Genomic DNA, 25,948 nt, shown 5'->3' with positions numbered 1-25,948 from the left:
GCAGGAACACTAGGCCCCTGGGAAACTCTGACTCTCGTGTTGCGGCTGTTCTGGAACAGCTGGGCACTGCCTCAAAAAACTGACCACAGAATTACCAGCACAATCACGCCTGGGCATTTACCCCAAAGAACCACATGCAAATATTCATACAATTGCTGATGCACGAGTGTTCACAGCAGCACCAGTCACAACAGGCTAAAGTCCACCGATGGGTGAGGGGTAGACAATGGATATACGGTGGAGCCACACAGTCGAACAGCCCTCTGCCTTGCAAAGGAAGGGATTCTGGGAAGCAGATGTGGCCCAAGCAACTGAGCTCCTGCCTACCACATGAGAGGTCTGTGGTTTGGTTCCTGGTGCCTCCTAAAGAGGACCACAAGCCAGTGCGATGAGCAGGCACAGGAAGCTGACATAACAAGAGAGACATGAGAACAAAAGCATAATGAGAGATACGAGAAGCAGGGATTGGAGGTGGCTCAAGCAATTAGGCGCCTCCCTCCACATCAGAGGTCCCAGGTTCAGTTCCCTCCAAAAGAAACAAGGAAGACAAACAGACACAGCAAGTGCAAACAACGAGGGAGTAGAGAAAAATAATTAAAATAAATCATAAAGAAAAAAAGAAATGGATTCTTATTGTCCATTGGTTATGGCTCATGAGCGAAGACTCTCACATGTGTACTGCTAATTACAGTCCATCACCACCACATGGTTCACTTGCTGAACAGTTACACTAATGCACGTGTTAATGAAAGGGTGGTTTATGGAAAACTACACCAAATGTATGCCATGGACCAGCCAGCAATAATATTTTGATGAAGTTCTTTCATAATATGTAACAAATGCTCCAGAACAATGTCAGGTATCGGTGGTGGGGCGATGCATGGGAATTCCACACGTTATGTGTGAATGTTTCGAAAGCTCGCAACTTCGCTAATAAAATAAATAAATAAAAGCAGTTTTCATATATGCCACAACATGGACAAGCTTCAAAGATCAATATACTAAGGGCAACAAGCCAGTCGCAAAAGGCCACCTATTTTATGACTGCATTTGTATGACATCTCCAGAGTACGTAAACCTACAGAGACAGGAAGGGGCTTCTGAATGCCAGGAGCCGGGGGAAGCACAGTATTTGGTTAATGAGTACGAGGGGTCCTCCTGGGTGATGACGTGTCCTGGAACTAGACAGAGATGGTGGCTGTACAACGCTGTGAATGAACTAAACACCAACGAATCTCACACTTAAAAAATTCTACGTAACGTGAATTTTACTTCGAGTTTTAAGAATCCTGTGACGCTAAGTGTGACGTTCAATTCACGAGGGATTCTCCCTGCCAAGCACGAGGCTACGTTCGTCACACACAGGCTTGGAGACGTCTGCCCTGTGACGAGCAGCACTGTGGCTTTAGCAGAATCGCGACGCTTAGGCTAGGCTCTAAAGCCTGCGAGTCGCGCCCACCTGGCTGGCCCCTGGCCTCAGCCTCACTGGTCAGTAGGGAGCAGACAGTGCCAGCCTCAGAAGGCCGTCGGGAGGCCACGCGGCTCGCTCCACGAAAGGCAGGCAAAGCACTGCCCGGCACACAGCAGGCACTAAACAAGCAGTAGCTGTTATAATTATTATTACTCATGAAATGGAAAGAAACAGGAGCGTGGCAAGGACTCAAGGAGGACATCCACGTAAAGCACATAGTCTAATACCCACACAGCTGTTGCTCGTAGTATTGTCACCTAGTGACACGCTCTTACATGTCACAGATAAGAAAGCAGGCCCAGGGAGGAGATGACGATGACCAGGACACGGCACGCTTTCTCTGCTGAGGCACTAAATTCCTAGTTTTCCTTAACAATGAACCTCAGCTAGAATAAAGCACACAGGGATGCTTCTCAACTCCATCTAAATGACCCTTCTTTGCTCCCAGGGGCAGCTTCCATTCCAGGCATAGCCACAGCTCCAGCTTCTGGGCTGTCATCAGGCTACGACGTGCAGCTCGGGCACATGGTGACACTTCCCACCCACGCCTGAGACACAGCCCTTCCAGGCTGGGCGTATCGAGCTGCTCCGGCCCCCTAAGGCACCGTGAAGAGAAGGTCTGGTGAGAAGAGCAGGTTCAGCTCTCACCTTCATGTACGGGGAACCGAGATGTCACGTCAGGGTTCTCCTCCCTAAGCAGGCACCATTACAGAACTCCAGGATAAGCGCTGATGGAGAACATTCCCCACCACAGAGGCTGGAAGGCGCTCCTGCAGCCCCCGCGCTGCCCTCCAGGGCATGCAGGAATTCTGCCCCTCCAGTAGGTTTGCTGCCAGCAGAGCGCTTGCTCAGCACCATAAGGCATCCCAACTGGTGGGGATTTTCAGCAACAAGCACTGTCAAATGACCACCCTGGAGACGGACATCTGAGCTACCACCTAACTTACGCCAAGTCTGATTCCGCTATTGTCTATAATCTCTGCTCACCTTCCCCGTTTACTGCATTATATTCAAACAGAAGTAATTCTGAGAGGCTTTACTGTCTGTGAATTAAAGTAGCAGCACCTTCCACTTGCTCAGTGGGGTTTAGTGTCGGAGAGAAGAAACCCGGGCCACGAAACATCGCACACACTGAAGAAATCAACAGAAAAACCACTCGATGGTTGTCAGAGAACAGAAACGCCTTAGGAATCAAAAAGCAGGGTTAAAACTGGGGTCCAGGGACGATTCGGCAGCTGACGGGTGGATCACCAGAGGAGCTGGGCACTAAGACCACTGCCGAGAGCAGAGAGCCGCTGAAAGTCCGCGCTCCAAGCACCGCGCCCCACGCACCGCGCTCCCCACTCACCTCACCCCTCGGGCTGGATGGGCATCGATGGCCAGAGCCAAGTAACAACACTTCACCGCAGCATGAACGTTTGCCCGGTAACAGTCTGAAGTGCCAGGACCACTGCAGATGACAGGCCCAAAGCTGGGCACAGTGAAGCCCCTGCCACCTCAAAGGAGCAGCAGCAGCATCCACATGCCCCAGGGCGTGGCAGGTGCCAGCGGGAACACAAAGCAAGGCGAGGTCCTGGGGCCCTGGCTTTTTCCCTTGGGAAGGCCCGCTCCAGCTGCTGGGCTGCACTGGGGTGCGGCAAGGGCGCAGCGCCGAGATGGGTGAGTCCAAGCACGGGGGCTGCAGCAGAGGGGGGCAGCAGAAGCAGGGAGAAGTGCTCAGCCTCTGGATATGAGCCTAAGGAAGGGCTACTGGCATTATCCGGCACATTGAAAGGCTGCTAAGAGAAGAGTCAAGTATGACTGAGAGGGTTTACCTAATCATTTTCTGAGATGCAGAGATCCGGGTAGACTGTAGGAGAAGAGAATGAAGTGGGCGTGGGGGGAAGGTGTGATACAAGAGAAGCTCTTGAATCACTACGAATAATTCTGCATTTTCTACAAAGATTCGTTATCCAAAAAGTTCAAGTCCTAACCATGAAGGCTGGTTATTCTAATTCTCATAACAGTTAATAATTCTAAATGGTTATTTGGACCAGGATTATTTTCTTGAATAAAAGTATAAAGGTTATGCCACCTGAATTTATAGAAATATCTGTAGGGGAAAAAAATCAGAATAAAAACATGAATCTAGTCACAGCAGTTAAAAGGAAAAGGATATGCACAAAATAGAAAGATGTGTGTAGTATGTATATCTACTTCCCTATCTTTAACTTTCACTTCACTAGTTTCTTTGTACTTGTTTATAAACTCCAAAGTCTTGATTAGTGACTCATTTCCAAAGAACAGAGTAAAGAAAGGGGAAAAACAGTAACTTTACAACAGAGACCACAGGCACACAGCACCTTCCTTCACCAACAAGTGCCGGCTAAGCTCACCAGAAGGGCACATCAGTACCATGTATCTCCTACAGGCTGATGAGCAAGGCCCTCCACCTCTGCCGCAGTCTTTCCAAAAGCCCATACCCCGAATCTCATTACAGACCAGGGGTGATCCTGCACTTCTAAGACCGCCGAAGTCATGAAAAGCAAGGACGGACTTAAAAACTGCCCTCGACCAGAGGAGGCTGAGGAGACCCGGCAACTGAACCCAGCAGGGTACCCTGGTTGACACTGGAGCAGAACGAGGAACTGACGAAGAAACTGAGAGTCTACAAGAAGCGTGGAGTTTAATTAATAGAAACAGACCAAGGGCAGGTTCTTAGGTTTGACAATGTATACAGTAATGTAAGGTGTTACTGGAAGAAACTAGCTGAGGGGACACCAGAATTCTCTGTACTATATTTTTTGCAACTTGTCTGTAATTTGTTCCCCAAAAAAAGCTCAAAGGCCTAAAGTCTTCAATTTCTCCTTTGTAGTCTTCAATTTTTTTCCTGAATCAAAGAGATTTGGGGGATTTTGTGCATGTGTATGCATGCACGTATGTGTCAGGAGAAGAAAAGAAAACAAGTAGTGCATAAGTGTGAACTAGAACACATGCTCCTCCTAGCTTTGGAAATCCACCTCCAAGTCAAGAGTCAGCTGTTTCCTGGGCACTGTAATCTCTTTACTAGTTGAGATTATCATATTGGGGCACCCACAGTTCTGGCTGACTCACAGTTTCCATTAGAACAAACTGTTACGTTCCTAGGATTTTTGTTGTTGTTGTTTCCAGCTTTAAAAATTATTCCCAAATTCAAATGCATGTAAAATCACAAATTAAAATACTAAGGGAAGTGGATGCGGCTTGACAGAGCGTCCACCTACCATATAGGAGGTCCAAGGGTACTAACCCAGGGCCTCCTGGCTCATGTGGTGAGCCAGCCCACGCGCAGTGCTGCTGCACGCGAGAGTGTCAGCCCACGCAGGGATGTCCCCATGTAAGGGTGCCCCCCGTGCAAGAGTGGACCCTGCACAAGAAGAGCTGCCCCACGCAAAACCACAGCCTGCCCAGGAGTGGTGCCACACACACAGAGAGCTGATGCAGCAAGATGACTCAACAAAAAGAGACACAGATCCCCAGTGCTGCCTGATGAGAATACAAGCAGACACAGGAGAACGCACAGCAGGTGGACAGTGAGAGCAGACAACGGGGGCAGGGGGTGGGGGGAGAGAAATAAATAAGTCTTTAGAAAAAAAAAAAAACTAAACTAAAAACTTCAGGATTTTGAAGCTAGGTGCTAAGGGGCACAACAGGTTGCCCTGTGCTGCTCTGTAAGTGTACTGTGACACGGGAGCTGTCGTGAAGACTCGGGGCCAATGACGTGACCGCACATCACTCTGCCCGTGACTGCTGGAGCAGAAGGGGTGTGGGGCCGAACTCAGCCAGAGGCGGCGGGGGGTGGGAAGCCTGGTCTCTCCAGCAGCCCACCTGAGCTGGAAGGCGGGGGCTTCCTCCTTCCCCAGCTACAAAAATCTGGCCAATTCTGTCGAGGAGTAAGAGCCTCTCATGCCCAGGTCACTGGCACGCCCAGGACTCACACAGAGGACAGGGGGGACAAGGAAGCCCAGCACTCCGAAGGTGCCAACTCCTACGGTGCCTGGACAATCACCACTAGCGGAGATCCTGACTGGCATCCCCTGGGCTGGGAAGAAGGCGTCTGAGGACGCGGCGCCCACAGGCTGGCAACCGCGGACCCTGGCCTCCTCCAGGGCTCTCTGGATCCAACGGCGCCGACAACCTGGCTGGAAAGGGAGGTCGATCTTATTTTCAGTCTTGTAGGAGCTACTGCTTCACACATGCTCGCTCCCCCAGCAGCTCACGCTGGGAAACTGTCCCTGCCGTGCCCCCTCTGCGCTGCCCTCTGGGCTGGCGTTCTCTTCCCAGCGGACACTGCCCCCCGCCCCTCTCGGGACCCGCTGCCGCGACTGTCCAGGGGGAGCTGGTCTCTTAACCTCAAGACCACTAAGTGAAAGACCTCAGCAACTGCAGAGTTTTGTATTTAAACACCAATACTTGGATTTTTTGCTACTGATCATGGACTTACTCTTTCTTTCTGAATGTCTGATGTTTTTAAGAACTTGGCCTGCATCTCTGCCTTTGACTAACAAGGAAGAACCAATTCCACTGGTCTGTTTAGTAGTTTTTAAAAAAAAGTGTGTTCTTATGGACGCCATACCAATAAAGGGAGACTAATTTGACTAATTCCCTGGAAGCCAGTCTGTGTTTTAGATTAAACACTTCTCTGTAGGAAGTCGGAAATTGGGTAATTCCTGCTGTTGTAGACAATTACCTGGAGAACAAACTTTTTGTTTGCGGCTATTTTAGGAGGCAAGGGGTGTTTGTGTTACACGCTCATACTAACCACCCTCATTAACCTGCTCCGGAATTTCCAGGGAATTTCTAACACCTGGTTCCCAGGAGCACCTGCGGCAGGCAAGGTTCCCGGCCTGCTCAGGGGAGAAGGGCAGCACAGCAGGAGCTCCTCGCCTCACTTTCCTTCTCGTAATTCCCCGTTCTTCCCTTAAAATTCTCATCCATCGCCCTTCTTTCTCCATCTCTGCTAAAGTGTTTTCTTTTCTCAATTTCATTCATAATTACGGATTTAACTTTTAAAGTTATTTTTCAAAACTGTAAGGGCAAATAGCCATTATCCAACATTTATCACATATAAAAACAAACTGCCCTAAAAATTTGGGGCCCTAAAGAATTTAACTACTGGTGATTGGCATAAAAGAAAAACCTTACCTTAAAAAAGCCTGTTTTAAAATACAAATCAAAGCCATCTAGCCCCTCTCCCCATTGGGTTAATGAGGAGTGGGAATAATTATGTCATAGAACATAACTCTTGAAAGCATTTCTATTTATACTTCATTTTACACAATTTATCCCAATGTCATACAATACATATTTTCAAAACCCCTTGGATAGTAATGTCTTAAATGAGTAATTACTGGATCTCTCTTTGCTTCCTTTTGTGATTCCAAGCCAAGTTAGCATCTCAACCTTAAGGTTTCCTTCATATCAAATGCGGGCAGACTACATTCTAATATCCAACACATACTGGCTATTTAGAAGAAAGCCGTTATCAGAGAAAACTTTCATCTTAAAAATAATAAAGTTAAAAATCAGAAACTATTTTATTGCCTTGATTCCAACAAATGTCCTAATCTTTGAAGAAGAAACAGCTCTTTCCCTTTTAGAGAAAACCTGGGTTAACAGGGATAGTAATACGATTTGTCAAGCATCACTCGAGGTTTCAGGAGGCGCCTGAAACACAGAACTCGAGCTCAGCACCGCACGGAAGGACACTGGCTTACTAGCTTCTGAGGGAACCAAAGCCCTGTGCGGGGACACCAGGCTGGGCGCCGTGCAGGCCACCTCTTCGCTGGCGACCCAGATCCCGGGGCCTGGGCACGTTAGTCCTTCAGGTCAGGGGTGGCGGCTCCAGGTGTGTTCCTCACAAGCTCCCTGGGAAGGTGGGTGCAGGGAACCAGGGCTCTCAGCCGACTCCAGCACCTGGCCCTTCACCTGGCACACAGGGGTGACACCTGTGTGCCCCGGCACGGCATCCCCAGGTGTTCCTTGGGACTTTTTCTTAAGCCCCATGGAAGAGTCTCAGGCCACTGAGTCACTTCAAGTCCCAACACAGCTTGTGGGATCTGGGCTGTTGCTCTCGGTTCCTGCTTTTCAGGGAGCACTGAAGGAATGTGGTTGGTCAACTCTACTGGTGTCAACTGTCAGCTATATTTGAATTGTTAAAACTTTTAACATAAATGTGACACTTCATAGTTCTTTGGTTGGATAAAATAAGGCAAAATTTTTCAAACATACTCAAGTAATTCTAACGTTACCTAAACTACACTTAAGATTTGTACTTGAAAAATAAAAATACAATAGAAAAGTTTAACAGATATTTTAGGCAGTAAGTCTATATATATAAAACACATGGAATTCATATGTGTGTGACAAAACAATACAAGCTATCAGCAGACAACAGTACACAATAAATAATTTTTAGAATGTGTTCACATAAAAAAACACAAACTCCCTAATACAAAAGTAGCTTTCCAAACTAAAAAAGAAATCATCTCACCTTTTCCATTAAATTTCTAAGTATAATACCTGATCATGTTTTAGGAAAAAGGTTGAAGATTAAAAATTTGTATTTTTCCTGAAAAGTGATCTCTTCTAATACACCTCTTTTAAGAAAGACACACTGCATGCTTCAAAATGTTTAAAACCAACTGCAATAAAAGAAGTAGAGCCAATTAAATATTCCAGAAATTTACATTTTAAGGAGCAAATAAAAATTTCCTATCTACAAATCTTTTCAAAAATATTGTCTTGGTGCAACGCTCCCCCCACTGGGAACTTTGGCATCAAAGCCAGTAGCATCTGCTCTCTACTTGGAAGCAGAAATGTAAGGTGTGAATGTATTCTGTTGGTAAACCTTAAATACCTGCATGTGCACTGAGGAAGAACAACTGAGGAAATCAAGACAAAACGGGGCCCAAAAAAAAGCCATTATTTATACAAATCTGCAGCCCGCTGAAAGGGCTCCAAGTGTTCCAGATGTAACAAGCAAAGCCAGTTGGCTCTGGTCTCTTAACACAGAACATGAATATATGAGAATGCTATAACCAACATATTTAAAGAAATCTCACAGCATTTCACTATTTCACTGGCTAAAATGTTTATTCTCCTTTTAATTGTTTACTTATAACAATACACGCTATAAGTAAATATTGTATATAGTATTTAATGTGTGTTTTTACATATACACACACATACATATGTATGTCATTACATTAGGGTGTCACTGGCACACAGCTGGGCGCCTATGAAAAAATACATAATTATTTAAAAATTAAGCATCTGAATGGAAAACAGATACTAGGCACCCATCCTTCTCCGTTCAGTTAGGTTAAGCCTTCCTTTCTCATCCTACCACACCCTAGCTTTACTCCTTAGATGTAAGAGGTTCAAGTTCTTTTTTAAATAAAACCAAAATTAAGCCCTGACTATTGCATTCACATTGAGGTTCAGAGGCAGAACCTAGACAGAAACATTTCATGTCAAAAAATTAAGAATTTTAAGACTTTAACCAGTGCTCCCTCCCATTCATCCTGACTTCTCAGAGATACTGTTCAAACAGAACACTGCATTTAAAAGAAACAATTATTTTCTACAAACCAACAATATAAAGTAACACAGGTGGGAATCCTAGAAATTGTTTGGCGGCCTTAACACCCCAAAGAAAACATTTATCTTAGCCAAGCAATTGTAATGTTTGTCTCCCTTTAGAAACATCTACTGCCAAAATAAACATTTGCATTGGAAGAAGTGTTTTTGGCTGTTAAGATGGTACCAAATAAAATGCTTATGTTCTGAAATAAATATTTTACTCAAAAAGACATGCAGCAAAATAGACCCAGCCAAAGGATGGAAAAGAAAAACTGAAGACACAGATTAGATTAGCTAGTTGAGTTTTAACCTCTTCAAAAGAACCTCAGTTTTTTTCAGTTATTACTCAGGTTTAAAGTAATAAATTCAGATGGATTACTGTTACACCAATTAGTAGTTTCTATTTAATTTTGCTACAATATCATTCAAAACGACATTCCCTGCTCTAATTGTAAAGGCCTTCACAATAGAGGTGTGTTTTTAAAATACAAAAAAAATAATATATTGCCATTGCATGAACTTAAATCTCTCGTTCTGCCCTCTTTCCTTTTCCCCAGTTATTTTATAGTTCCAACAAACAGATCGTACAAACATCTGCAACAAGGAAAGTTAAAATATCAACCTAATAACTCAGGAAAAACCTAAGACTACACAAGTGAAATCTGCTTGACACAAATAAATATATCTTAGCTTCCACAGCCTGTTTTCCCCAGGTGCTCTATCTTTTACATGAAAATCTTTTTGAAAGCAAGTTGGCACAGGCCTATGTGTATATGATTGCAAAGGACAAGAGAAATGAAACAAAATACTTGCTCACCACAGCCATGATCCAGCAAAGGATACCGTGGTGTTTTTAAATTAAAAAAAAAAATCTGAAAAACTCAGAGTCAGATTCTAGTAATGTTAAAGACAATACTCCCTCTATAGAGCACTGTTTAGGTAAAACCAACCAAAGTACTTCTGCCAGCCATCCCCAGGTTGATTTTCTGGAACCTGGAGGCAGAACATTCTCCACAGAAGCACAGAAAATGCATTTCCCCTCTCAGTTCAGTAGAAACCAAAGCAGACTAGTTTTTAGGGCACCGTGCAAAACTAATCTGTTTAGCCATGTATTTGCCTGATGATGTGGGAGAATCGGCAGGTCAAAGATCACAAATCTTTTTCCAGTTAATAAATACTGAAATGACATATTATTATCATATATCATGCTTCAAGTGCCCAGTCATGAGAGTATCTTGAAAATAAAATGATCACCATATCAATCAAGAATCACCGGGCGAATGCTAAAATCCATCACTTGGAGGCCAGCACCTCCTGACTGACCCGTACACCACAAGTACGCAGTGATACTACTCAGGTCAAATTTCATACCAGTGCTGCCGTTTTAGCAGAATACTCACTTAAAATTCATGTCACAAGAGTGGAATGCCGGCCAGGAATCAAACTGTGACCCCTGAGCCAACGACAACTTCCCACTCAGCTGGTAAGTGGGCAACTCAATTTACAAACTTGAATGCCTGCATTCTAATCCTCTGCAGAAAGATACGAGCACTATTAAATGAACTGGATTCAGCTCATTAGAGGTTCACAAACCGAACACAGAACACTTTGGAGGCTGTCCAAAGCAAAGTCATGCCTAGGTGGTGATGTCCACTCAGTAAAAACTCAACGTCATGATTATCTTCCAGCTTTTCCCCTGAAGAACATTAGGAGCCGAGGCAGCCACAGTGCTCAGCAAGCGCCTGAGTTCCAAGAGAAGATGGGGGGACCAGCTGGCCATCGCAATGCACGGCCGTGTTCACAATTACCCAAAACTCAGCCAACAAAGCGACTCGCCGACAAGTTCTCCCGAAGAACAGACAAAAGCTAACGACGCAGACGCACGGGCTGCGGGGCCCTTCCCAGAGGACCTCGCCGGCTTCCCCATCTCAGACCTATCAAGGAGCCTACACCGAGCTGCTCACGTGAACTTGGTGCTATGGTCTAAAAGCCGGCTGTCTCCTTTAATAGGCTACGCAGAGCCAAAAGCGCATTCACAACTGTGAGCCTTTTAAATTTCAAAACAAGATACTGTACTTCAAAGCTATGTTAGACTAAATGAAAGGGTACAAAAGCAGTACAGATTGTGCAGAATGCTTGACTACGATTACCTGGGTATGGGGAAAGCTTGCCCTTCCTACAGCTACAGCTCTCAGTTTCTCGCCCTGCACTATTTTCCTTTCATTAGTAAGAAGATCTGTGCTTACTTACAACTGAGCATTTCTTTCGATTAGCAGTAAAATGGTGTGAAATCGTAATTTAAAATTTGCTGACATACTTGGTGGGTAATCTTCATTGATGTGCCCCTTCAAATAAATCTAAGGAGGACTGGATTTCAAGAGTATAACATAGCCACAAAAAAGAGAGAGGAAAAAGATAAAGGGGAATAAAAAATCACAACCTCTCATCTTACTTTTCAATCATTTACAATTCAGAAGTTACTTCTGAAGCAAAGCATTACTCTAAGAAAGGAGTGCTACGGAAAGAATCCAGGGTACGATTAATTTGGGCAACTGACCACCATAATTCCGAGGAGCCCGTCTTCAACAAAGAAGGGGTGAGAACTTCTGACGACGACGGAGGCTGTGTAAGAAATCAATAAGTCGGGGGCGAAGGCTGAGCTACTCCGACCTTTCCCCACAGCCACCTCCAAGTCAAATATCACCAAAGAGGAAAGATAATCCCAGTCTAGAAAGAAACGGCTCAGGGGCAACTTGCTAACTTGCTAGTGAGGTTTTCGACCCAGCTTTGCACCGCACTACAAGTCCACTCCAGTGAGAAAAGAGGTCCTGGCCACCTCTGTTGCCGCCCCTCTAGCCCTTCCGGCCTGGCGCAGCCCTCGCCGTCCAGGCGCCACGTGTGCACGTCCTGCAAGCCCCTCGGTGGGACCTGAGCCAGGTCTACGTCTCGCCTGCTTCTTCAGCTGACACAGCCAAGATCGCCCCAAATACCCAGGAGACCACAGGGTGACCACCCCAAAGTCCACCTCCCTGAAGGCCACGCCAACTATCTGATTCTAGGGAAAGAGTAAGAAATTCCTGGGCTTTCTGTTTTAAGACCAGGAATTCTTTTTGTGTGTTTGAACTAAAAACATCAAGATCCATCAAGATCTAAGAAAACAGATACACATCAAATCCTCTGATATGAAATAGAGAAAACTTTTACATACAGTACAGAAGCAATACTACATTAACTAACAGAACAAAGTAACCCTGGGAGCCTGAAAATAATTTTAAGTTGATGCCACCTTCATGGGAAGACCTTTAAATGACTTGAAACTTCACTCTGAGTCCCCGTCACTGCTCAAAAACTGACAGTCTGACAACAGTAATATTAGGATGCCAAGTTCATTTCATAGCTTAGATGTATATAATTTGTTACAAAGCCATGACAAGGCACCACTTACAGATAAGTAACATTGGCCTGAGAGCAAACAGGTGTTTAAAAGAAAAAAATTGTACTCATGAGTATTTTTTAAAAAACAACGAAAATTAAAGGAAAGGGGATGAGGTACGGCTCAGTGGTTGAGCACCTGCTTCCCACGTACAAGGTCCCAGGTTCAAGCCCCAGGACCTCCTAAAATTTTTTAAAAAATAAAAATACGTTAAAAATTAAAGTGACGTTTCCCCTAATCATCACAATACCAACCTTAGGTAGTAAGTCAAAGACAAAGACAAAACAATCATCACCACATACCCAAAAAGTAGGGATAAGGACAATGGGCCACCCACCTGCTGCTGCGGGTACTGCATCCCCCCCCATCGCGCCTGGCGTCCGCCCCTGGAGGCCAAGGGGGTAGCGCTGCGGGCCCGGGGGGCCGTAGGTGCCTCCGGCGTAGGGGCTGCTCTGCTGCGGCGGGGCGTGCGGGCTGCTGCCCACGGCGTACAGCTGGGGCCTCTTCATCACCATGGGGTCCATGGCGCTGCCCTGCGAAGAGACACAAGGAGGGGCTTAGCATTCGCCAGCTCTTACCCAGGCAGGCGTTTCTGTCACATTAGCACATGCACGGAAAACACAGTTATCCTTAGGTTTGAAAATATTAAAATCAATGACCTGACGAATGAAAACGCAGAAGAGCATGGAGGTAAAAATGGGGGACAGAGGCAAGTCATGCTTTCTTTTGCTCTCAGGAAGGTTTTAACCACTAAGGTGGGCGTGGAGTGGACGACAGAAGGGAAGACTCCGCACGGAGGCAGAGAGGAAGTACTGGCCCCTAGGTTGTGTCGTGCGCGCAGGAAACAAGCACCGTGCTTGTCTCTCCAGCGCCTCTGACTCCCAGGCAAACAAGGGCAGAATCCACAGAGCAATCAGCAACACCTCCTGACTTCAAAGTATTCTTAGAACAATTATTTTTGTTTTAGACCTCAATCTGCAAGTCTTGTTCAACCATTTGTCTATCTGAGTGCTCATTAGAAAGTGCGAGGGCAGATTTTGGATAATATGAGATGTCTGAGTAAAAATTCCCCAAGAGGGCCTGTGCCCTGACTCTAGGAACAAGCCGCCTTCCCTAGGAAGGGAGCATCTTACCAAGCATCGCCAGTTCTACTCCATTCTGAATTTTATTTTTGGTTTGGTGAGTCAGCTCGGGCATCTCAGGGCCAAAGCCATGGGAGGGCCAGAAATGGAGCCTGCGCAGGGCTGGGGAGCACAGCGGGGAGCACAGGGAGCACGGTGGGGAAAGACAGCCCCCCCCACCCCACCCCCACCCCCCCGACAAAGGCTGGCCTGCCGCATTCATTCAAAAGAACAAACACACACGGCCCTTCCATGGGCCAGACTCTGTTAGCAGCGAGGTAGGACATGGGGTTCTTAGGGCGGCTCAAGGGTTGCCAAAGAGTGGGAGTTTCCAGGTGGGAGAGAGCAGAAGGCAAAGGCTCGCAGGAGCAGTGCTTCCTGGCGTGGGAGGACACAGGCAATTTGGGCCAGGCAGGGAGCAGGAGCTTGCAGAGAAGCTGAAGCAGGCCACGGCTGCTTTCGTGGGAAAGCTGAGGCCAGACTCCCCCGACCCTTCGAGCAGCTAGCTGGCAAGGATCAGGCTGGGTTGCAACGGGGGGGGGGGGGGGGGGGGGGGCAGGTGAAGCTGATGCGCCAGGTCGGTAGCAGAGCTCGGCCGGGTGGGGGTCCACGGGCCAGGGCCCCCCCTGCAGAAGAGCCAGCAGGCTCAGGGGCTGTCCTGCAGCCCCCATTTGCCACGCCGCAGACACTCATCGCGGCCCCCAGAGGAGGGGCCTTGCTGCACCTGGGACAGGCTCTAACAGGGGCTAACGGGCTACCTTAAGAATTTCTCAGGGACTGATCTCACCTGAACACAGTATCTGCAGGCCCCTAGGCCCACGCCCTAAGAACAACAGTTCTGCTCGAAACTCACGACTTCCCGTAATTTTAACAAGTGTGTATCACTGTCACCAACCAAGAAAAGGTGCAGACACGACAGAAACAGAGTTTTCCCCAAAAAACATACTGATGTTACACAACCTGTGCTGGCTTGACAACTGAAAATACACTGCGTTTCACACTACAGGCAAAGACTAAGAATTCAGTAGTTTTCTTAGAACCACGTAAATTAGAATTTATGCCCGAAAAGAGCAAATTGTCATTGTTTTTCGCACTTGCTTTGAAGATAAAATAAACCTTCCTACAAGGTAGAGGCCGTGGCAGTGGACAGGCAGTGCACAGGCAGGGGACAGGCTCCCTTCCGGCCAGGGCAGGCCCTGAGACAGCCTCGCCCTCCCAAGCCACCTGGATCAGCCCAGGGCCCAGCACCACCAGAACCACCTGACTGACCAAGAAATTCAAAACGGGAAAATGACAGGACGTCTACGTCTTAATGCTAGAGATAACAGTACAGCCAATTCATCTCAGTGACCAAAATTGTTTTTTTTTTTAATGTCTCATCATTGCCATAAACTCACAGCCTTGCTTAAAATTCCATTAATTTGCACCACTGCCAAAAATGTGAGCCTAACCCTGAGATTTCTGAAATACACACAGATCATCTGAACCTCTCAAAATGCATCAAATACCTTTCAATGAGACTTGAAACACAAAAACAGATCCTCATAGAATACAAATTATTTAATTTTAACCTTCTCTCCTCGTGGCCTACTATTAAATATTCATCTGCAATCCAAATTCGTGCCTGTTTACTCTTGCTATTTTTACATCAAGCATGTACCCCTGCAGGATCTTAGCGCCTGCTTTCTACTACTATCTCCTTAAAGAAAATGCAGAGCAAATCAAATCTAAAACTCCCAGAAAACACAGAGGCCAGGGAGAGCCACCCACTCCCATGCAACCAGCAACACTTTCACACACTTCTTTTCTATCCCTCCTTCTACCAACAGGGTCCGGCCATCACCATTTTTTTTCACTTCTCACATAAAACTGCTGCTCTCTCAGAGCCTGTCCTCATTAATGCCTCTCCAAACAGGTACTTCCAAAGCACGTCCTCCTCTCTAGAGGGCATCCCGCGGCTGTGCGGTCTGGGCTTCCATTCCGTAAAACAAGGCCACATCACATGCCACCACATCACGTGCCACTGATTTTTACACGGCGCTTGGTACGACTAGGCTAAGTTCATTCACTCTACTTCAAACGCAAATTCCATGACTGGAGGAGGCTTTCCTGTGCTTCCTTCTTGTGCACAGGAGCTTCTGGAGGTCTCAGCCCGCAGGCCGCACCCGCCCTGGACCTCCCTGAGGGCCGCTGCCTCTGCGCCCGGCCTCCCGGATGCCCGGCTGGGGAAGGGTGCAGCACGGGCTCTGGAAGTGCAGGCTGCGTGGGGATGTGCGGACGAGGCTGCGCTGCTCGCTCTCCTGCAGGTCCAACAGGCTTTCAGAAGGTGGCGAGGGACCCACTCCCCTTTCTAGGAGTATCCAGGTTAGAGGCCCACTCACCAGCTTCTGGTACACTTTAGACCCACTTCATACCGCCACACTCAGTTACTCCATTGCCACTCCCTCAGAGCATGCCTGCATGTGTTTACAGTAAAGTATCTATGTACTTGTATTTGCTCCAAAATATCCAGCTAAGGGGACAGGTTATGACAGGATTCTTATGAATATGACATTCCACAATCTGCTTCTGCCCAATTCCTTAAACCTCCTTGACTTATAATCTTATCATACATCTGGATTAAACAAGAGCACACAGAAAGAAAAATTCTTCTCTTTTTGAATCCTTTTTCTGGAAAATGTTCTGCCTAACTAGTAACTAAAGAATGTAAGATTCAATACCTGTACACTGGCAAAAACAACCAACCCCAATAAGAGGAAATGAGTTTTAGATCTAGCTGCTAGTGATACTAAAAATGCTTTCCAAAGGATAATATGGCAACGAGAAACAAAAGCTTTCTAAATTAAAATACCCTTGTTCCCTCTCAAAAGGAGAGGAGCTATTTATGCAAAGCCGCATGGAGCTGGGAGCTGGGAGCTGGGCTCCACCCTCCCGCCACCACCTACTCTTTGCTCTGAGGACCCGAGCAGCTGCTCCCTTCAGAGCCTTCCTTCTCTCGTTCACGAAAGGGCTGAGACACTGCGAACCTCACGACGGTGGAGAGTCACTCAGGCCCTGCGGCACCACGGAGCTACCACAGTGTCTGGGCCACAGCAGCCACCACCGCAGAGAAGCAAAGCGAAGCAACCCGCTCTGCCACAACCAGAGAGTGCAAGAGCACCCACGGCCTAGCCACGCAGGGGAGAAGGCCACGCGCACCGCCGCGTGCCCAAGAAGCACAGCTACGGGGAAAGCAGCAGGAAGAGCTGCTGCCACGCAGGGACACTGCGGACTTTTCTGTGGTGACGTGTGAAGATGACTCTGGAGTGCCTTTTCCCCATGCATAGACAAGCATCGGCGGGGCTTCCTGCACCCACCACCACCCGCCCAGGGCCAGCAGGCCTGGCTGGGGCCCCTCTGCCGCCTCCCACCAAGCCCCTCCTGCAGGGTCCTCCTGGCAGTGCCCCAGCGGTGCTTACTCGGGACAGCGCCTGAGTTGTCTTTTTCACACGTTTTCTCTTACTTCCTGAACTGCACTCAAAGCCTTTTAGCACGGATGACTTGATGATTGTGATTACTCAGCAAATGCTTGGGAAAGCAGCAACACGGTCAAATGAGAAATTCTCAAAAACAGAAAGCAAACAGCACTGGCGGATGTTCACGGCGATTCTGGACACACATGCAGCGGTCACATGTAGCGCCGGCGACAGCATGCATGCCACAGGCGCAGCCAAGTTCTCTCCTAGTGGCATGAAAATCAGTATAAATCAAGACCCTGCGCCTCACTCAGTAGCGCGTCCTCCTCAAGCCGCTGCGTGTCCACTGGCACCACCGCTCCACAACACAACTGCCCAAGAAGCTCGCAAAGCCAATGGCACAGGGCCGGCCGGGACCCCGGATCCTGGGGCCCCGCAGTGCCTCCTGCTGGCACGCGCCTCCGGGCGAGCCGACAAGAGCACCTGCTTAGTCAGGGTCACGCTGAAACACCGGAGCTCCAGGTCAGGCCCCAGCACCCTGCCTGCAGTCCTGCTTTCGTCGGCACAGGTACGCCCGCCACATTCCACGGTGGTAGGAAGGATCCGGGGTGGCCTGTCCACGTGAGGTAGCAGGACCGCCCGGCTCTCGTGCCCTCTGCCCCGCTGTGCCGGGACAGGCGCTAAAGGACACCGAAACATCCCTGTTCCCACCGGAAGGATGCCGCTGTCAGCGGGTTCGGGGTTTGTTTTTGTTTCTTTAAGGAAAGTTGCAGAGATCTGTGTAACTCCATATTATTTTTTTTAATACCCCTTGCTCCCTCACAAACTCTGTGTTTTGGAAACAGGAATGCAGGCTGGAAGTGACCACAGCGTCAAGAGTGGCCTCCAAGAGGCAGGGACGAGCGGAGGACCGGAGAAGCACTTCCTCAGGTGCCTTTTCCTAAAAAAATGGGGTTATGGGAAATTCTTATTTGTGTAGTTTACCTCTGAAATAAATGTGTTTTGATGTGGAATTTTAAGTAAAGAAGTTTCGTTTGCTGGTTTTCACATATACATTATCGGCAACCAGGTCTGGAGTGGAAGACACCTGGGATTTTTTCCTAGCTACAGTTTCTGTCACATCCAAGAAACCATTAGATGCTTATTTTTCAGAATTGCTAATATTGGCGATAAAATCTTAATATATTGATACCTTTACCTATGTGTAAAGTAATTTTCACAAAATACAGAAAAAAGTAACAATCTACAGTAATGGTTCTTAACTCTTACGGATGCACTAAAGAAATGCATCATAATGAACATACATCGGAAACAGCGTATCCGCTAGGGGCTCGTGAAGCCCTCTAGAAGCCCACCCAAGTACCCTGCCCAATACCTGCGATGCGCTCCCAGGGCACCCGAACAAACATTCTCATGTGATCGCCTTCTTAAGGTGCCCTGACAAGGGTCCAGCAGTGAAAGACAGACGGCAGAGCAGGAAGAGCTCAGGGACCACAGCTGCTGGTGGGTGCGGCTCCCCTAAAGGCAGCTACAACAGTGAACACTGTAACTCACAACAGTGAGGGCTCCGAGCTTCTTCCTCCTGTACTAAAACATCCATTCCTTGTACTTTACACCCGTCGGGTCGACTCCGGGCCTTTTGTAGAATACCTGAAGCCAGCTCTGAGCTGGCAAAACCACCCGGTAGGCTGAGCTACTTTTTCTCTTCTTGCTCCCCAGTAGACGGTTAACTCAAGGTGGGAGTTTTGCTTCTTTCACCCTGCACTTAGCACAACACCTGCCTGACCTGCCGGCCGTTCAGAGCAGGGCGCTCACCAGAATGGAAGCCTCCCCAGGCAGCAGGCCACGAGGTGAACCGTGTGGGCTCCCTTCACTTTCCTCATGTCAACAACTGGGGCTGGAGAGAAGCGGGAACTACTGAGAAAATAACAGGGTAGAAGGAGATGTGGAGGGCGGGCCGGGCAGTGGGGGCCGGGCAGTGGAGGGTGGGAAGGGCAGCGGGGGCCGGGCAGTGGAGGGTGGGAAGGGCAGCGGAGGGTGGGAAGGGCAGTGGGGGCCGGGCAGTGGGGGGCCGGTAGTGGGGGGCGGGCGGGGTAGTGGGGGGCAGGGCAGTGGGGTGCACGGCAGTGTGGTCCAGGCGGTGGAGGGCAGGCAGGGCAGTGGGGGGCAGGGCAGTGGAGGAGGGGGCACCCTGTCCAGGGCCAGCCGGCCCCAGCACTGCTGCCCGAGGACACCGCTCTCTGGGGGTGCGCCATGGCTCAGCGTGGCTCCTGGAGAAGGCCCTCCTGACAGACTGGGACAGGGTCCCCCAGAACAGAGCCCCCCACATTCCTCTGTGTGACTCCCTGATACAGGCCGGTCCCCCAGGGAGACTGCCCACAGGAACAGAAGAGGTGACGTGGGGGAGAGAGACTGTGAACCCCGCCACAGCGACCATCTAGAACTGTGGAGAAAGGCCAGAAAACTGCTAATCCCCCCGAAGTTCAGCGCCTTATAAATCACCTCAGCAAGTCTGACTAAACTTTTAAACGTGAGCAAACCAAATATATCTGTACATGTTTTTTTTTTCCTAGAGTAAATTAGACCTAAAAGGAATATCAAAATAGTAATGGAACATATTTCCACTTTCCCTCAAGTGTGTTATTCTTGCCACCCAAAAATTATAAAGCGTTTATCATGGCTTTAACACTTTCTAAAATTTACATCTTTAAGTATGCAAGACTGTTCATATTCATGTGTCACTACTGACAGCCTCACAGCAGACGCTTAGTTAAGAAAGAGAAATAATATAGTATGAATCTGAAATGAAACGATGAAAGGAAGCTTTTGTGAAAATAGGTCAAATTTCAACCCCTTTAGTAGGTGACACCGAGCAAGTCGCCCTTTAACTTCTCCGCACCTCAGGGAACTCACCTAACTCACCTGTACACAGAAAGCCCCGAACTCACCTGTACACAGAGAGCCCCAAACTCACCTGTACACACAGAGTCCCTAACTCACCTATACACAGAGCCCCTAACTCACCTGCACACAGAGCCCCTAACTCACCTGTACACAGAAAGCCCCAAACTCACCTGTACACAGAGAGCCCCTAACTCACCTATACAGAGCCCCTAACTCACCTGCACACAGAGCCCCTAACTCACCTGTACACACAGAGCCCCTAACTCACCTGTACACAGAGCCCCTAACTCACCTGTACACACAGAGCCCCTAACTCACCTATACACAGAGCCCCTAACTCACCTGCACACAGAGCCCCTAACTCACCTGTACACACAGAGCCCCTAACTCACCTGTACACAGAACCCCTAACTCACCTGTACACACAGAGCCCCTAACTCACCTGTACACAGAGCCCCTAACTCACCTGTACACAGAGCCCCAACTCACCTGTACACAGAGCCCCTAACTCACCTGTACACAGAGCCCCTAACTCACCTGTACACACAGATCCCCTAACTCACCTGTACACAGAGAGCCCCTAACTCACCTGTACACAGAGAGCCCCTAACTCACCTGTACACAGCCCCTAACTCACCTGCACACAGAGCCCCTAACTCACCTGTACACACAGAGCCCCTAAGTCACCTGTACACACAGAGCCCCTAACTCACCTGTACACACAGAGTGCCACCAGACCACAAAAGAGGCGCTACGGAATCCAAGACCACAGCGCAGGTTCCCGGCCCATCTGGACAGATGTGACCACCACCGCTGTGTGGGGGTGGGTGCCGAGTGACAGGACCAGATAGGAGCCCACCTCCCACTGTGCCACAGGCAGGCAGCCGCTCACCTGCCCCAGCCTTCACCTTCCAGAGGCCCCGCAAGCCTCCACAGGTCCGGGTGGTCACTATAGGTTACCAAATTCTGCCACAGGTGGACACCAATTTGCCTAACATTTGTACCACATACACTGGGTTCTTCTCTCTCTCTGGCTACTCACTAGCCATGAAATGTGGGACCCGATACTCAAATGCACTAAGCCTCAGTTTCCCCATCTTTACAGCGAAGGTATCAGTACCTCTGTCAAAGACAATCATGCCAAAGATATTTAGCATGTGGTCTGCATGGATAAACAATTCCAAAGACATATCAGGGCAGTACCTAAAGACGAAACAGAGAAGCTCCAGAGTTGCCACCAAGCCTCTTTCAAATTATCTTAATAATGTTCTTCAATTACCAACTTTAAAATTGCATTAAACAAAATGCTGATAAATAAACCATAAAAGTTACCAACTGCCTTACCTTTCTCTGGACAAAGTCTTGCCGTGCCTGGCACACTCTAAGTGCCCCAGGAAGGGTTAGAGAGCACTGCCGCGGGGTCACCTCACTGCCAGGGCCTTGGGTTTTCACATAGTAAAAGGAGGGGACAGATGAGAGCAAGTGGACTGGTGACGTCCCTGCCTGCTCTCCCACTCCAGGATTCCAGAATCATCCCTCTTGCTGCTGTCAGACTTTCTAACTGTCACGGCAAGTATCCAAAGGAACGTAGAGCTACTTCTTCTCTCTGCCTCATTCCTGCAGAAATCTTATCCATGACCCACCCTGAAGTCAAAGGGCAGGAAACAGAGTCAAAAGCCTTCAGAAATTCAGAATGGCCCCATGCACCTTTAGTGCACATGCCTTCCAAGTCTCAGCCACAGCCAACCCCTCCTGCTCAGCACCGGCCTGCCCTCCTTCCGGAAGGTCCGTGCTCCCAGCATGCCTTTGGCTAACCTGTAAACTGATAAAACTATTCCTAGCCCCACAGAGTACCACGTGATGAAAGATTCTGCCTTCCCAGGGCTTCCATCACGTACCTCAACTCTTTTACTTATCAGAAATAGTAAATATTTACAACAACCTTCTGCAACTCTTTATTTGTGTCCCTCATTGCATAGTGAGTTCCTTAACAGCAGAAACTGTGTGTTCTTCGTGATATTTTTCTTTAGAGCCACAACTTCTGACACACAGTAGAAAATCATGGTTGCTATTATTTCCTTAATAAAATTTTTAAAAAATAAAAGAAATGCAACGGTGGTATATGGGCTCTCGACGCTATAATAACACTATTTCTAGGACTCCTAAAACACTATTTCCCAAATTATGTCTATAACTATTACTGTAATTAAGAATGAAAAATGTGTGTAAACCACAAGCCGCTCCTTAAAATTCATAATATGAGTATAAGTCTAAAAAGTCCTACATAGAAAAAAGAAACCTGTTTAACTTAGTTTAAATAAACTTTTCTGTTTAAGCAGAACACAGAAAGACATGAAGTTGGATGACACAGAAAATAATAATAATATATTCCATTTTCATTGTTAGGAAAGGTCTATCTAGATAGAGAGCGGATGAATGAGTAAAATAACTTTTGGGAAAATTGTGATGATACACTCACACTGAGCCAGAAGCCTAAAATAAATAGCTCCACATCTTACCTGTAGACTTTTATACATGGTGAGATAGTAACAGCAACAGCACGGTATGCTGGTCATACAGCCTTAGCATTTATGGCAAATTATTAATCAAGTCCCACCTGAAACAATTTGTTAAATTGATTTTAATCACTGGGCCTCTCACGTGAAGCTTTGTATAATCAGGATTTCATTTACAAAATTAATTGCCTGATTGATTCTCGGGAGGCAGGGGCTGTCATTACCCTGCTGTCATAACTTGTGAGGAGGGTGTCACAACATGAAATCCTGACAGGATGAAAAGCACTGCTATTTTAAAAATGGGGGAAGGGAGGAAGGAGGAGAAGAAAGAAGGAAGGCGACACCCTTCGGCCTGAGGGGCACTTCAGAGAGTTCCCCCTAAGTCCACGGGACAGCTGTAACCTTCCACTAGGTTCATCAATGTCACGTCAAGGGAGCAGGCACGAAGGGTTTTCACTACCTTAAAATAATAACTAGAATGTAAACATACAAATTCACTGTGAGAGATAAATTTTAACCTATGTTACAAAATACCTATCAAAGAGCAGCAGTATATATTAGACAGGTGGACTATCTGCCTACTGCAAGCCATTTCAATTCCCCATACTCTCTCCTTTCTTACTTCTTCTAATAAAAAAGCCTGCCCAGAAATTTTAGGGGTTTATGAGTGAGATGTCAAAATCTATCCATTTTAAGCATACCCAACAACACACAAACATGCATTCATTCAATTTCCCAAAAATATCTCAGGGTCTATTATTACACACCATTTTTGAATTTAATTTCTTGCTCACTATTTAATATGTAATAGTCTATTGGTGACTGATGGGTCGTCACCGAAAAATCTATCATAATCAAATAATAAAACACAGTAATGAGTACAAAACAAGGGAAGAGGGGATTTTAAAAAGTAATACTGAGTAGCATTCTCTGAAAAATGAGGTCATATTACCTCTATCATATTTTAAATGGACCACATAAGCATCAAACCAGCCAAAGATATTTTCCTTTACCATTAAAGAAAGGATGCCCAATTCCGCAAAAGCCCCTCAATCTCAGCCACCCATAGCTCGCAGCTGCATTTCTAATCTCCTCCACATTCCATAAAAGCAGGGTTGACTACACAAAGCCAAGTGGTTTTCAAAGGCTTAAAACAATTTCCAGAATATAGAAAAGGGCTCATTTAAAACAATCCCCAGTCAATGCAATCCAGTTCCAAATAAGGCCTCTTCTAAATGGGTCACTCTGAATTTAAAAGAGGGAGCCTCTGGAGACCAGATGTAATTTACCTTCCTCTCAGTAAACTGAATTTTGATTCCTATGGACATCCACAGAATGCCTTTAAAAAGAAAGATCACTCTATCAATTTGCTCTAGTTTCTTACGACCACAAGGTGCTCTATTTGTGGCTTGGTAGGGAGAACTACCAGGCAAACTGCACCGGCTCCCCTACCTCGTGTGGACAGGACAAGCTCAGGGCGGCGTGCTCCAAGGCTCGGCACCCTGGGGCTCTGGGCGGCAGGCCCGCCCTGTCCTTGCCTCCCTAGGAAGGTGCATTGGCCCCGACTCCCACTGGAGCCCCAGGGAGCCTCGAGGATTTCTCAGGTGGCATCTAGGGGCTTCACCTGCCGGAGAGAAAGGCACTCCTTGCGCCATCTACGCTATTTCAAACCCAAAAGCACGTCATTTTAACATTCTATTCTCTTACACGCGTGCAAAGGCGGTGGAGACGCAGCGCTTCACCAAACATTTAATGCTGGCTCCACCACCTCCTAGAAGAGGACTCTGGGGTAGGCCTGAAAAGTCACGTAGAGCTGCAGTTCTCAAAGGCGAAAACACACGAAAGCCGTACCAGAGTGCTGGCGTGAGGCTGGAAGTGAAACTTAATATTCAGGATTATAATTTTCTCCTTGGAAAAGGGAAAATCATTGTTTGTATAACACACCCCATGGAAGCCGAACTTGCTAAAATGGTCTTGGTGGAGGCAGGTGGGAAAAGTCTAGCTGCTGCCATTCAAGGGAGGGGGTGGGGCCTGGCCTTAGGGAGGGGGTATCTGAATGCTGCAGTGAGTGTGAGCGAATTTACATTAACAGGAACGGAGAAGTGCCTTAGAAAAGGCTGAGAAACAGATTTAGATAAGAGAAGGCAGGCCGTACTCCTCATTCACTCAAGGTGTAAGGGAACAAACATTAACAGCAGGACACCAAGAAAGAGGCAGAGGCAGGCCCTGCCCTCAGGAGCCCGCCCTACGAGGAATCCAGTGCAGGCAAATGAAGCAGGTCTAAGCAGGCTGGGAAGGGCCGCAGGACTGCTCAGCTGAGAGCAACAACTTCCACCTGGAGGAAATGGAAGGATTCGTGGGAATTTGCCACTGAAGGTGGGTAGTACAAGATGAAAAAGATACACAGAACTACCAGCGCAAATGCACTGAGTCACAATCTAAAGAGTGCCTCCTGGGAGCTGAGCACTGTGCTTAGTGTTCTACAAAAGGCACTGTCCAATCTGAGCAAAAACCCCTGCAGAGCAGTTAACATCGCCAGTCACTGTTGTCATCTGCGGGAAGGGGTCACTTGTCCAAGCTCACACCACAACATGACAGAGTCGGGATCTGGCCAGGGCTGACTGACGCCGAAGCCCCTGCTCTCTGGGGAAGACTTCCATAACTGCCATTAAATCCTCCTCCATGTGAACAAAATATAACTAGAGGCCTCTTTCCATCATCGCTATTTGCATGAATTTGTGACACACAACCGGTGCTATCCTGCCCTTGCAAGGGTGGGGATACCACGGCAGAATAAAAACCCTCTGCTCTGTGGTCTCACTGACCTCTGAAGGAACATCTTCTAAAATACTTGGAAGGTTTCACTGTAATGTCCCGTCTGGCCCTTCAACAGCAAAGGCCCAGCTGAACACCAAGGTAGAGCTTAAAAGGTGAAGGAAAACACGGTGGCTGTGTGACGGAAGCAGAGCAGGGGCAGGCACCCTTGCTCGTCTGCCTAGGCCTCGATTCCTCACCATAAAACAGGGTACTTTGCAGGTGGGCGCTCGGTAAACAGTACCTGCTACCACCTGACTTTTTACACGTGGAGCCTAACACAGTACATGCCTGTGGCTTGAGTGCGTCATATGACACTTAAACACGTGACAGGTAAACCTAAATTCTAACTAAAAAAAAACAGCCGACACACTAGCTAGGATAATAATATAGGAAAATGTGTACAAAACTGTGAATTGAAAATAAGTGGCTAAAACTAATGGCAACCATTTAACATTGCACGCATATATGCTGACAAGGGACATGAATGGTTTAGAATGGGGGTCCGCTTTCCACTGCCTTCTTTCATGCTTCCTGGGAGACAAGCATATACTCCGTTTGTAAAGACTGCAAAAGGCTCTACAAAGAGCCAGGGCCTGCTGCCACCTGCCAGAATTTGCCATGCTCTTGCA

General features: G+C 47.6%; 1 protein-coding gene across 1 annotated transcript in view; it reads right to left on the bottom strand.

The window, feature by feature from the left end:
- ARID1B (AT-rich interaction domain 1B) overlaps positions 1 to 25,948 on the bottom strand; it is a 398,217-nt gene that overhangs the window by 344,766 nt on the left and 27,503 nt on the right. The window contains 2 exon segments of the mRNA XM_058289666.1: positions 12,844 to 12,870; positions 12,872 to 13,039. Coding sequence (XP_058145649.1) covers positions 12,844 to 12,870; positions 12,872 to 13,039 — 195 coding nt within the window.

The sequence above is a fragment of the Dasypus novemcinctus genome, chromosome 28 (assembly GCF_030445035.2).
Source record: "Dasypus novemcinctus isolate mDasNov1 chromosome 28, mDasNov1.1.hap2, whole genome shotgun sequence".
NCBI lineage: Eukaryota > Metazoa > Chordata > Mammalia > Cingulata > Dasypodidae > Dasypus > Dasypus novemcinctus.
Note: the sequence above shows the minus strand (reverse complement) of the source record. Positions and strands in the feature narration are given on the sequence as shown.